General features: G+C 48.2%; 2 protein-coding genes across 2 annotated transcripts in view; one reads left to right on the forward strand and one right to left on the reverse strand.

The window, feature by feature from the left end:
• The window catches only part of LOC117185786, a 78950-nt gene that overhangs the window by 54932 nt on the left and 10722 nt on the right, over nt 1–13296 (forward strand). The gene's annotated exons all lie outside the window — the stretch shown is intronic.
• LOC117187928 (glutamic acid-rich protein-like) lies at nt 9262–10187 on the reverse strand. Its single transcript, XM_033390902.1, has 3 exons — nt 10006–10187; nt 9647–9956; nt 9262–9585 (listed from the first exon to the last, which is right to left on the reverse strand). Exons 1-3 carry the CDS (start codon nt 10119–10121, stop codon nt 9316–9318), a joined length of 696 nt encoding a protein of 231 aa, XP_033246793.1. The 5' UTR covers nt 10122–10187; the 3' UTR covers nt 9262–9315.

The following is a 13296-nucleotide window of genomic DNA, read 5'->3' on the forward strand; positions in this document are numbered from 1 at the left end:
CCAACGCATGGTCTGCCATTTCGTTGTAAGTATTACGGGCCAGCGTGTGTTTATAACTAGTCAAAGTCACTAATGATTTTCTGATGGAAAACGGAAATGGGGTTACAAAATTTTCTTGTGCTTTGCGGCCCAATGAAATCCAGTACATTCCCGAAAGAATTTTGAACTCCCTGTGAACATTTCCAGGTAGGATATGTTTGGACCCTTTGGATCGTCTTGGATGCTGCAGCAGGCGCTGAAAGATTGGGTCGTTCCGAGGGTTTTCATGTGTGTAGTGGTAGGGGGTTTATTCCTCTTAAATCTGTTTGCCACGCCGATAGTGTCATTTAACGCCATTAGCCCATCAATTACACTGCTAATTGCTTAACGGCCACTATAGAGGCATAAACCCTCTTGAGGCGCACTAATTTAATGCTAATTTATGCACTGCCCAAACGAAAAGTCAAACAGAATTAAACCATAAAGCTGAAAACACTTCAGAAGTCAGCGGGTCAGCCCCGTAAACCAGTTGACCCCATCTAACCCAACCACTGACCACTTCACACTGGGTTGGTCCTGGTCACTTCCTGTTTTACACCTTCCCCTCTCCGCCCGTCCCTCTCCCCTCTGTATCTGTTTCGTGTGGTCAAACAAACGGACAAACAAGGGTGTGATTAGGGCCCATGGTGCCATTAAATCGCATTATCATTTGATGTCCAAATAATTACACACTAGAGCGCTGAAAGGGGGAGAGGGAAGAGGGATTTTGACCGATCCTCAGTGGACAGAGGCACTGTAAGAAAAGATTCCCTTAAAAATCTATTTCCTTCGGTCTACTCATTATTCGCAGTCCTTCGTAATGGAAGATTATCGACTTGAAGCAGTCGAGACATAAAACCAGCTGGACCCTCCACTGTACTTTCTCATTTTCACCCACACAATGCGAGTACACCATCCACACCCACACCCACACCCACACTCACGTCCACCTCCGCTAGTCGCGAGTCTTGAGTCGCGTCTGGCGGCGACAGGGGACACATTATTTTAATTTTACCAACAAAATTTCCTTGCTTTTACACACAAAAATACCCCAAAATAAATGTAAGCAAAAAAGAAAGAGAGAGAGAGGGAGAGAGAGAGAGAGCACAAAACTCATTCGAAGGGTGGCAAAAGAAAAGCGAAAATAAAAATTGAAAATCGTAAAAAAACGAATGAAGCTTCAGCGGGCAGCACATTAAATGAGTCTAAATAATTTATGCCAAAGCCAAAGTGTGTAAGTGTGTGTGTGTGTGTGGGGCAGTAGGCTGTGGCAGGGGCAGGGGTAGGGGTAGGGGCAGGGTTGGGGTGGTCCAAAGCGACATGTGCGTGCAGTATCTGGCAAAGATCTGGTATTTTTAACCAAAAAAAAAGGGAATTAAATGGGGAATCGTCTAGTGGATACCCCTTAAAGCTAGTTTACCCAGGGCTAGAGTACGACCCAAGGACCTCTCCAAGAGATCACTTGAAGTTGCAATCCTCTCGCGACGCCTGCACGGGGTATCACAAAACATCAACCCCTGGCAGCAAGTGTAATTTTCGAGTCCCCAAAATCCGAAACAATTTTTAAATATACCACGCACTTGTGTGTGTGTGTGTGTGTGTGTGTGTGTGTGTGTGTGTATGTGTATCCCAGACATTAATATTTGTTCTTTCGGCTCTTGGCAACGCGCCCTTAACGCATTTTTTAATGCGTTTTTTCCCCGTGTGTGTGTGCGAGTGTGTGTGTGTGTGTGTGTATTTGCTCATTAAGCAAAAACAAAGTTGGAGAAAAGTTTTTTTTACCATCTTCAGACATTTTTTGTGTGTGTTCCTTTTTGTTTGCATTTTTCTGTTCGTTGTGGGGTTTTCTTCGCATTTTTTTTTTATCGTCCTTCCTTTGGCATGTGCGTCCATTGTTTTCTTATTGGGACACAGGGTGCCTTATTATTCAGTTTCCCAGACAGCTCGCTGTTCAGATCTCAGCAAATGGTTTGGAGAACTTTCTGGTGGATTTTTGTGTGTGGAACGCATCCTGTATTTTATGTACTGCCCAGTGAACTGATGCTTCCCTCATTAATTTATGCTTATCGTGACGTTGTACACACCGCTACTTGTTTACTCGTATCTACGTGCCACGGACCTTCGATTTTGGGCTGAAAACGAGCTTTAAATCGGTGGTAGCTAGGACTCGACCAAGTACTAGATGCAAACTATAATTACCATCTAGACTGTTTCTCGTTAACACTTCTCTGACTCGGGATCTCTGAATGCCCTCTGAACCCCCTGCCATCCCACTGAGCGCCAAAGCTCAGTCAACTACATCATAAGTCCGCTTGTATTTCTGTATATTTTAATCATCTTAATAACCGTTAGGCTGCCAGCGTCCGCCATTTTGGGAATCATGGCTAACGGTTACAGTGGTGACGGCAGCGTCGCTCGCCGCAGCAGCAGCCACCGAAAGTCAGCAAAGAACTCGTCGAAAATTCACAGCATTTTCATTCGAAAGCCAAGTAATTACGCATTCAAGTAGAAAAAGTTTATCTCTTGTCGAAAAATTGAAAATTTTCATTTCATAAAATGAGATTAAAAACGCGAGTTGCTTGGTGGCTGTGGCCGGCCGAGGGGGGGGGGCCCAGGAGCTGCCGTGAAAGCCGTGCAAACCGCAAAACGCCGAAAAGGGCTTCTTGCGGGGTGCAGGATGAGGAAGGGCTTAAATCTGGAAAGTTTACTGCCAAAATATTTTTAAGAAAATTACAATAACGTCGAAGAAAGTGGCTGGCGGGGGAGGGGGGGGGGGGTTAAAAGAGCTGAAAAGGAAAATAATAATGGCCGCCAACGCGCGAACGTGGCTTCCACGGCTTCCCGGAGGAAGGGTTTCCGAGTGGAAAGAGGCTTAGGCCGATGAAGGCGAAATGCCACCGCTGACAATCTGGCAACGCCAACGAAGCCCTGCGAGTGTGTGGGTTAGTGCGTGTGTGTGCGCGCTTTTGGGGTGTTTGTCCTGCCAGGACCATACGCACTTTCAACCCTTTTTTCGCGCTGGCGGGGAAGCAGTGCGTAAAGTGCGAAATTTACTGCGACATGCGCTGGTCTGTCCCTGTATCTGTGTGTATTTGTTACATTATGTACTCGAAGAATGTTTCATTTCAAGGCAGTACATATAAAGCATGTACCCGCGTACGCCGCGGGGCTCTATTCGAGTAGATAGAGAGGACCAGAGGACCACGGAAAGGGTTGCCCGGCTATAGAGGAGGAGGAGGATTCCTTTTGGCAGTTATTGGATTTCAAAATGAAATCCATTTGATGGCAAACGAAGCTTTGATATGTGGGGTACACGTGGCCCCAGGTGGGGGCTATAGGAGGAGGAGCGGGAAAGTACATCAATAATTACTGAATATCAAACGAATAAGGAGGTCGTTTCGAATGCTCTTTCTTTTAGTTTTAGTTCTGTGCCGCCTTCGAGCCACACACAGATGTGCCGGCGGCATCCAGCAGCCTCTGAGGCAGCTGCAACAAAAAAAACAAAAAAAACAGCATCCTCTGATATGCTGGATTAATGGGAAAGAGTGAAAAAGGTAGGAAAAATTTGCATATATGAAACCAATTGTCGAGGCAGGAAAATTGTGAAACGAAACCGATTCCCTGCTCGGAAAAAAACCGAAACACGGGCCGGGCCTGGAGAGTAGGGGAAACTTCAGGCACTTCACATGACAGACAATATTCGAATGGAATGGAATGGAAAGGAATCATTTAGCGTTCGGAAAAGGAAAGGTGCCAAAAAGAGGGCTGAGGAGGGAGGGGGACAATGAATCGCTTTCATATGCAAATTGAAGTGCAATCCGAGCGCGTGGAATATAAATCATAATGGAAATGAAAATCTGATTTTGATTTGGCACGTAGCCCACAGTTTGATAGAAGGCTTCGCAGTACTCTAATAAAAGTGGAGCTCTTGGGTGGCCCCCCCCACACTCTCCACTCTCCCTTTGGGCCCCTCCCCCCCGAAAAGTCCCTGCTAATCCCTTCCAAATGAAAAGCAGCGTGCGGCCTGGCCCTCCCCCCCCGTTCCCCCGTTCCCCCGTTCCTCTCCAGGGGCACCGTTATGTGTAAGACAAAATGGCGTCGCTACTCGAACTAATCCAATTTATTACAGCTCCATAACTTTTTCCTATTTGCGTTCGCATCCGCATCCGCGTCCTTCCTTGCGTTGCCCTGCGTTCCGTTCCACACTCGAAACTGACAGACGCTAAATGCGTCTTATTAGATGAGCTGTGTGTGTGTGTGCCAGTGTGTGTGGGATGGCTTCCCCCCTCACCAAAAACCTCTACTGTTTCCCAGCGAACTTTGACTGGCGCCCCCCACCACCTCCTCCGAAGGGGTCGCCCGCTTCAATTTCAAGCTTGAAGCTTCTATCTTTCCTTTCCTTTCTTTTTTTTTTTGCCTTTTTATGATAAATTGCATTTAGCAACCACCGACGCCAAGTTGCCACCACCACCACAGAAGCAGGGGCAGGGGCAGCCACCCTCTCCTAGACAAGTTCCCCGTTAGGGGTTGGGGATGGGGGTGGAGTGTGGAGTGTGCATGCGTTGCCATTGTTGTTGTTAGGACATGGACACACTCGTGTAAAGGATTTAACTTTCGATTAAAACTAAGGCCACGGCACACCCCCGAGAGTTCCCGAGAGTTTGGAAAATGGCCGAGAATGCCCCATAGATATAGTCCTTTGCCAGCTCCTACAAACTATGGATTGGCCTTTTACCTAATGCTTGGGCTATCCGCTTAGTAACTATCCTTCTCTTTTTTTTCCCCTCCTAATAGGTATCCAAAGGATACCCGCTAAACTCTCTGCACACAAGGACGCTGCAGCGCCAACAAGTGACAACAAATTGCACCGAAGTTTGTTTACATTCTGGCCGCCACAGCATCTGGAGCATTTTATAGATTTTTCTGCATGGAGAAGCGAAAAAATATTGGCTTGGGTTCCAGCCATTGCCTCGGATGAATGTCTATATCGCTGCAGAGTCCACAGAGAACTCTAGTCGACTTGATTTTCAAGCTGATTTCCCGCTGACAAATATCGCGTGTTTGTCCCCGATCCTGTGGAGCGTTAAGTGCATCCTAGCGCTCCTTTCGTGTCTGGGAAAACAATGAAAAATTCATGCAAATGAAAAATAAATGCACACAAGCCAAAAAGGATAATGCAGCAAGGAGCGGAAGGGAAGGGGAAGTGGAGGGGAGGGGAGCACCGCAGAGTAGCGAGAAAATAGAAACACATTTCATGCTAGGGACTCCGACTCGGACTCGGACTCAGAGTCGGGTGCTCCGTCCGTCGACTCCTTTGTCTGCGGCACGAAATTTCAATAAATTATGCAAAAATTTTCGTGGTTTTCGCGCTTTTCCCTCGCTCGTTCCGTTTTTTCGCCGCTTTCTGCAACATTTTCCATGCTGTTTTATTCAAATTTGTGTGCATTTTTTATTCGCTAAGAAAACAAAATTTAACACAGAAGGATTTGGTTATTTGAGCGATTGTGGCGGGAAATCAACCCTTTGGCCAGATCCGACACAGCTTCCAGCTTCCAGCATCCAGCATCCAGCATCCCACATCCCACATCCCAACCAGCTGTATCCCATTGATCCCTCTTTTGTGCCCGATCTGCCCGACATCTCTTTGTCTGGCGATCAGGTAAACATGACCCTGCTGCGTATGCAAATTAGTTTGATTAAATATTTAAATTAGGGGACCCTTTCACCCGTGACAGCTGCGTTTTCCCTTCGCGAGTTTGTGGATCGTTTGACTGGGTTTATTTCAGTTCACCTCTGGGCCTCGCCGAGTGCGGACGGACGCGGACAGAGTGGCAAGACGGGAGCCATTAAACTGTGAGCATCCCGAGGATCGCACATGTACAATTTTCAATTTTTCACTGTTACACAGATAACTGTGATTCGAGCCGATCAATCGCATCGTCCTAACTAGAAAGAGATTACTACCAGAGCCAGCCAGAGCCGGCCAGAGCCGGCCAGAACCTGCCAAGGCACGGGCTCTGGTCTTGTAGGCTGAGCAGCAGCCGCAATACAAATGATTATGTTTATACTATTAAAGTAATTTACTAAGAAATGACGCCCAGCCTAAACAAGATAATCCCCAAAGAGCTCTTCTCCTCTCCTCTCCCCGCCGATCGTCAAAGCCAACCGCTTTAGCTGGAGGTTAAGTAGCCTGCTGTCTACTTAACCATAATCGAAGTATCGAAGTGCAACGATCTGGCGATCTGGGGATCTGGCGATCGGCTTTATCGCAACATTTTGCCAAGAAGATGGATTAGTGTGGTCAAGTGAGGCTCCTGCTCTGCTGATCTGCTGATCTGCTGCTCTGCTGGTAGCCAAGGTGCGAGATCTGCAAATAATGTGGCAAACTCGGACGCAGCTGACACGGGCCCCATCTCGGGGCCAATGTGTGCTGCTCCTCCGCCGATCGTTGGCCCTCTCTTTGTGGCCTCTGGTGTACGGCTCTATTAACCCCTGCCGCTGATTTGGTGATAACGATCGTAATCGTAGCGGTACTCTAGGTGCAACACATGTTGCAGCACGATGGGGCATGGAGCTGCCGGTGTGCTATATTATTTTCCCTAATTTAGAAAATAGTTCTAGCCGCTCAAATTGGTATGATCCAGTGTACGCCTTGTTAGAAATTGCCTCTCTCTCTCCGCGTCGGGGGGGAAACATGTGTTTTGGCTCCTATATGGTTATGATTATGGGTTGGCCAGGAGACCCGTAGAGTGAGATACTTCCGCATAGTTGGCCCGAACATGATTGGTCGGCTGTTGTGGCTGTTGGAGCCCAAGGAAGGCTCCCAAGTGAACTAGATTGGCCCCAAAGCCACATACAAGACAAATAAATGAAAATGTTTATTAAATCCATACTCATAAATATGCATGGGGCACAGGGGGGGCCCATGTGGGTAGAGGTCTTCTAATTACACCAAAAAAAAAAACAGAGGGTTCAAACAAAACGCTTGAGAGTGAGTGGAATGAATGCTCTTCGAATACATTCGTTCATTCGTTCGCTTAACGAACAAATTAAGTGCCATAAATATGCATGAGGAGCCCCCTTTGGAAGAAGTGAGCGTGTATTTATGGATCGGTACTCCCCCCCCCCCCCCCCCCACAGGGAGAGCTGTTTACATAGTTGCCGTGTCTAAGCAAATACGAAAGTTCTACCCGTAAAAGGTTTACGAGGCTTAAGAGAGGAAAGGACAGGCGTAGGACTGTCTGTCGGTCTTCATTGGATGGCATTTTCATGTATTTGGCTTTGCGGTTCATTGATTAAAATCAAACTGTTTATTAGGGGTAGAAAACATCCCCGGCCCAAGGATACCTCCGATCCCAACCCAAAAAAAAAAACTCTCGCTGTGTTTGTTTAATTGCGTTTTCTTTGCGTTTTTTTTTTTGGCATTTTATTTGGTTGGTTTGTCATTCCCTGAGAACGCGAGAGGGCGAGGGCGTATGTATATGTATGTCTATCAATCGCCATATCATTGTTCATCCATCAATCAATCCGTCCATCTATCGTTCTGCCAGAGTTGCTGCTGGCGGAGAAATGATTTTAATTTTAGATTATTTAAATGGAAATAAAACAACGACTAGTCCCCCCCCTCTGCACACACATCAGCCTCGTTGACGGGCTTGTCAATATGGCTTATTACGAGTATTATTTGCATGGCTTGCATGGCTCTGGTTACTTAATTTAAAAGACACCCAACGATTATTGCTTTGAAATTGCTTAGAACACGCGAATCGAGTCGATTGGGTTTTTGGCAGTTTTTTCCTCGAATGTTTTGTGGTTTTTTTTATACGCTCGAGTAAATAGGTAGGCGTTGATCCAGAAAAGCGGGTTGTTTTCTCGGAAGCACGTGTGCACCGAGCCACAGCCACTTGGCAACTCTTTCGGTGTCATGTGTCCGCCTGGAACACAGGCCCTCTCCCCACTATATTTCAATGTCGTGCCAAACAGAGGTCCATTAATCTTGGGGCACCATTGGGGCCAGCCACATGCAATTTGGGTGCTACTTGTTGCAGGCAACCCGGGCAACCCGGGCAACCCGGGCAACACCTTTCCTGGTTGGAGCGTGATATCGCCTCGCCTCTCATGATGCCATTTGCCCAGCGTTTAGCTTGCCACATCGCCGTGGCGTATTCATATATTTCAGTCATAAATGTGGCGCGCTCCTTTCATGCCTTGTTCGGTTTCACATCTCTTATCCGAGCCATTTGTGTTGCGGTAGTCCTCAGTAGCCGTCTCTGCATCTCTGCTGGTTTCCCACGTGGACACGAAAAACTTTTTTGTGCGCAACAAGTCTCGCAGCTAAAATTCTCAGCTGATAAATGATATGGCAAACAATTCCCGACTCGATATGCATACACCCGATGCTGGGGGGTCATTAATAATCGCCAAAGAATCGCCAAGGAAGCAGCCATGAACGTACCGCTTGACACCACTTTTGTGGCACTTTTGTTTAGGCAAAGATGGGATGGATTTTAGGTGGCATAACTGCTGCTAAGTAATCGAAGAACTCCACACATAGGCGGACCAAAAAAACCTGCCACACTGCCACACAGTGGCAACAACACAGCGACTGGTGATGGATTATTGGTACGTGTTGCCGGGCGAATATCGAGGATGTAGCCCAGCAGCAGCAGAAACACACGAGACTCATTAATCCTGGAGGCAAACGGAGGCCAGGATCAGGACCCGCGCCACGACTCATTTGTGTTAAAAACTTTGCCACTTGATAAATTGCCCCACACACACACACACACACACACACACGGCTGGTGGGAGTCCACAATTTTTCGATAGATAAATACTTAACACGTTTTTGCCAGTGATTTAAAGGCTTCTCCTTGGCTCTCCCCTTCCCCCCTTTCCCCCCCATTCCTGTCGTCCTGTCAGCCCTTCAATCATCTGCCCTGAAGGGCGCTTCGGCAAAGGTTTTTCCACATCCCAACTGGCATTTTGATATGCAAATACTTGCCGGAGGTTTCCTTCTATATTTCTCACTTGATGCGTTCCCTTTTTTGCACTGCGATGCCCCTGATTGACGCACCTTCAGCGTTTTTGTTTGTTTTGAGCCATTGTCACGTTTTTGTGTTGATTATTAAATGCGTTTAAATAAAGGCTCGGGAGTGCGAGTGCGATGAAGTCAGAAAGCGCCTTGCGGGCCTTAAATATGCGGTTTAATATACACCGCCACCGGGAATCCACGTTTGCTTTAAGGTTTTTTATTGAAATTTCTTTGTGGAAAATATATTAGAATTAATGTTTTCTTCAATCCATAGCGCCGTCGCTCTTGCGTTCGTTGTCACTGGCCAGACTTCGATCTGCCTCCGAGTCCGTGTCCCCCGATTCCGAGCCGGTGGAATTCGGGGCTGAGGCCTCGTCTTCGTCGCAGACACTCTCCCGCTCATCGTCAGTATCCTCCTCCTCCTCCTCCTCCTCCTCCTCCTCCTCCCCAGTGGAGCCCTCTTCCTCTGAGTCACTTGACTCTTTTGCAGCCTCCGCGTGGTCCTTGGCACCCTCCTCCAATGCAGCACGCCCCTATCAAAGAAGGGGGGACAAAGTGAACGCTTCTCTTGGCCAATTGGCACCCCTGGCTTACCAATTCCAAGCTTCGGTTTCGCGATAAGGTCTGAACATCATGCAGCTGCTTCATCAAGGCGTTTCGCTCCATCGAGTGGTATTCGCGCTGGAGATCACACTCGGTCTGCAGCTCTCGGTTTTCCTTGCTCAGCTGGAACATTTTGCTGAGGATCCGGTGCTGCTTCTCCACTATTGTGCTCACCAGCTGCTCGAGGTTCTCGATGGTGACCTCATAGTCGGCCAGCTTCTTCTTCAGGAGCCAGTTCTCGGCCCGACAGTTGGCCAGGTCAGAGGCCGACACTGTCCTCTCCGCAGTCTCCTGGTCCGCCCTAAGAGACATCACATAACACTCGGTTCGGAAATCACACAAAAGCTCACTCTTTGTTGGTGTTCTCCGGGCTGGGGCTTTCCTCGTCAGTGGCCAAGGGCAAGTCCTCCACTTGATCCACGCCGCTGTCCGAGACAGGCGCAAAATATTGGCAAATACAGGACATATTTGGGGGCCAGTTGTAGGGTCTGTGGCCGATTTGAAGGGGGCTGATCAGGTAACTAGATAGAGTGGGGGGGGGACACCCACCACTTGACAGACTTGGCAACGTTTAGACGGGGTCCCGCCTCCCCCCACTGCTGCTCCCAAAGTAAACTATTAAATGGAAACTCCCTGGCCAGATAAGGGCTTCCACCCCCCGCCCCCCTCCCCCAAATGTACTCCACGGCTCCGCCTGGGTCCATGTCCGTGTCTGGGTCCGGGTCCTGGCCTGTGAACACTTTACGACTTGACATTTTCACACTTTGTTGGCAACGCTTTGAACGCTTCCGACACATTCCGACTTCTGGCTCATCCTCGCGTCCGCATCGATGCAAGCCTTCACGGCACGGACTGTCAGTTCTCCGTCCGGGTTTTGGGCTCTGGGATGTGCAAATGTGTGGCTTCAGCTTCAGCTGCGGAGCTGTAGGAGTTTTTTTGTGTGGATTGAAGTGCAAAATTGGTTTAAGTGTTTGCTAAATTGGCAGCAAAATGGCTTTTTCAATTTATACTCAACGTTTATATGCGGGTAGATGCTTGCACCCAAAAGTTGCAACAGTTTCTCCATGCCCCCCCCGCAGCTCCCCTCAGCCCTTCTTTTTTGGCAACAAGTGGCGCCTGGCCGGGCAATTGATATTCTTTCGGGGGGAAAGCCATAAATAAATACAATACCAGACCGGCCCCATGCCCATTTCACACGCTCGGAGTCGACTCTAAACGGTCCTCTTCGCTCTGGAGCTCCTCGCACACATATCATTGATGGCCTGGACGCGATAATCATGGCTTACACCCGAGCACCGAGCACCGAGCACCGTATCCGTGGCATTGCCCACATGCACACTCGTATTTTATGGCCAGCAAAGGGTAATCGTGATACCTAAACAACGCCAAATTACATACCAGAGGGCGCTACGCAGACCATGTTAACATAAATATCTTGCGCCTCCTCAGTTGGGCCTGCCACCCCAGCCCGGTCCAGTCTGGTCCAGTCCGGGCCTGCCCCTTGCTGACCTTCCATCTGGCAGACAGAGGGCCAGCCTCCAAATGCTGCAAACGCTCAACTTTAGAGCAGACAACACATGCAAGCGCACATTTAAAAAGGCATAAGTCATACGTGGCTAATAAATTGATTTGCTAAAGTGGATTAGCGGCATATACAGGGTGTTGCACGGCTCGTGGGGCCAAACAGGCAGGTGGTACAGGCACCTGGACCCTGTACGGTGTTTGGGACTCTCGGACACTCCTCGGAGACCCACTCACATTCGGCTGGAGGGGCGAGGGGGATTGGGGATTGGGGATTGGGGGGAGAGAAATAGAAACGCTTAAAATGCCAGTTTGAAGTCTATTATTTGCTGGACACGAGCATATATTGATTGCATCGGAGTCGCCTGGTCAGCCAGCCAGAAGATTCAGAAAAGCAAATTGCTTCAACAAATACGAGTACTCGTTCTTCGGCAGAGCGATGGGTCGAAGGGGGGCTGTTGACGGGAGGAGGAGGTGGAGGAGGAAATCACATGGTAATCGGTGGAACACTACGAAACAGAAACCCAAAAAGCAATCGAAGAAAAGCCAACTTTTGGGGTAGAGGAAGAGGTGTTTGCGAAAACCCGTTTGCAGGCGAGTCCACTCCACTCCAGTCCAGTCCAGTCCCCTGGGAGCTGCGGTGTCTTCGGCGGCTTCGGCGGCTTCGTGTAGTGCAGCATTTAGCGTCTTGATCGGTTTATCACCGATTAATTAGAGTTTGATAAATACGCGCACGCCGTGAGTAAATAAATCATGGCACCAGCAGCAGGCAGCAGGCAGCAGGCAGAGGGCAGAGCAGCAGCAGAGCCACTCCGTAATGCCAAATGGGGAAATGGGGTAGCGGGCCCCCGAAATGCAAGTCAAAAATTTGCATATCCATCCATCCGTTTACCCAAAAAAAAAGAATAGAAAAGAAAAAGTAGCAGTCAAATTGTTGAGGTAAACATGTTTTATTTTTGCGCATTTTCCTTTTTGATTTTTCACCACATTTAGCATTTAGCATTTTGTTTTTGTTTTGTTTTGTTTTGTTTCGGGCTGCTTTTGACAGCAGATTTTGAAAGGTACATGAACTGTGGGGTCGCTGCAGAGGGGGTTGCAAAAATATCTTTGAACATTTCTCTGTGTGAGCATTAATTATGAAAGAAGGTCCTTTGAGATGCGCTCGACGACAGCAGGACCTTTGTGAATGCCAATCTGCTATGGGGTTAGAAGGAGCTTCGGCAAATGCGAAAAATAATGCAATTTTTGTTGTTCAATTTTTCACACTCAAGGCCCGACCGAAGGGTTGGCCTCCCGCCTCGTGTTTGCCCTTTAAAAAACCCTGGAAATGGCATCGACTGGACTAGTTTTCCCGAGACTTGTAAACCCCCACTCAAACTCGTTTTATTTCATTCTTAATTTGGCTTTCACTGCCACATTTCCGAGTATATGCACTGAAGAGCATCATCTTATGGTTTATTGCCCTAAGATCTGGACAGAAGCTGCGGACGGAGGCTGTGCGGCGACTACTCGGCACCATGATTGCTACCTTTTTGCTGCATTCGGATGGTAGTGGTAGTGGATGGTCGGGCGACGTCTTTTATTCCTGCCCATGGCAGTGGCAAAATTGTTGACCACTTTCTGCTTGGCAGCGTTTTTCACTCTACTTCAGTCCTGACCATTCACTTGGTTCCCCCCCTACCCCCGCGCCCACTCGTTCTCCTTTTCCAGTTTTTGTCGCATTAAAATTGCTCTCAAGATATCTTCGTTACGGAATGAATGAATACTTGGGGCTGGCTCCCTGGCTCCCTGGCTGGCTGGTGGGTTGCTCTTCCGTTGGACTCGGAGTATTTGCGGTTCTTTCTTCACATCCTCTTGCACAATTATCCTGATTTCAATATTACTGCTTCATAAACAAAGACCAGGTCCGGCATTTCGCAGTGGGAGAGGGCCGGGCCCTGTCCAGGGTTTGTGCACAAAACACTATTATTATTATTATTATTTCTGGTATTTGTTTCTTGAGGAATTTTTAGTTGCTTCTTGGAGCCTGTGGGCGGCCCCAGGAAATTATTTTTCCGAATTCATTTGCCGAGCATTCCATAGCTGGGATATCTTTCGACTTTGTGCATTTCCCCCAAAGA

Source organism: Drosophila miranda, chromosome 3, assembly GCF_003369915.1.
Source record: "Drosophila miranda strain MSH22 chromosome 3, D.miranda_PacBio2.1, whole genome shotgun sequence".
Classification (NCBI taxonomy): Eukaryota; Metazoa; Arthropoda; class Insecta; order Diptera; family Drosophilidae; genus Drosophila; species Drosophila miranda.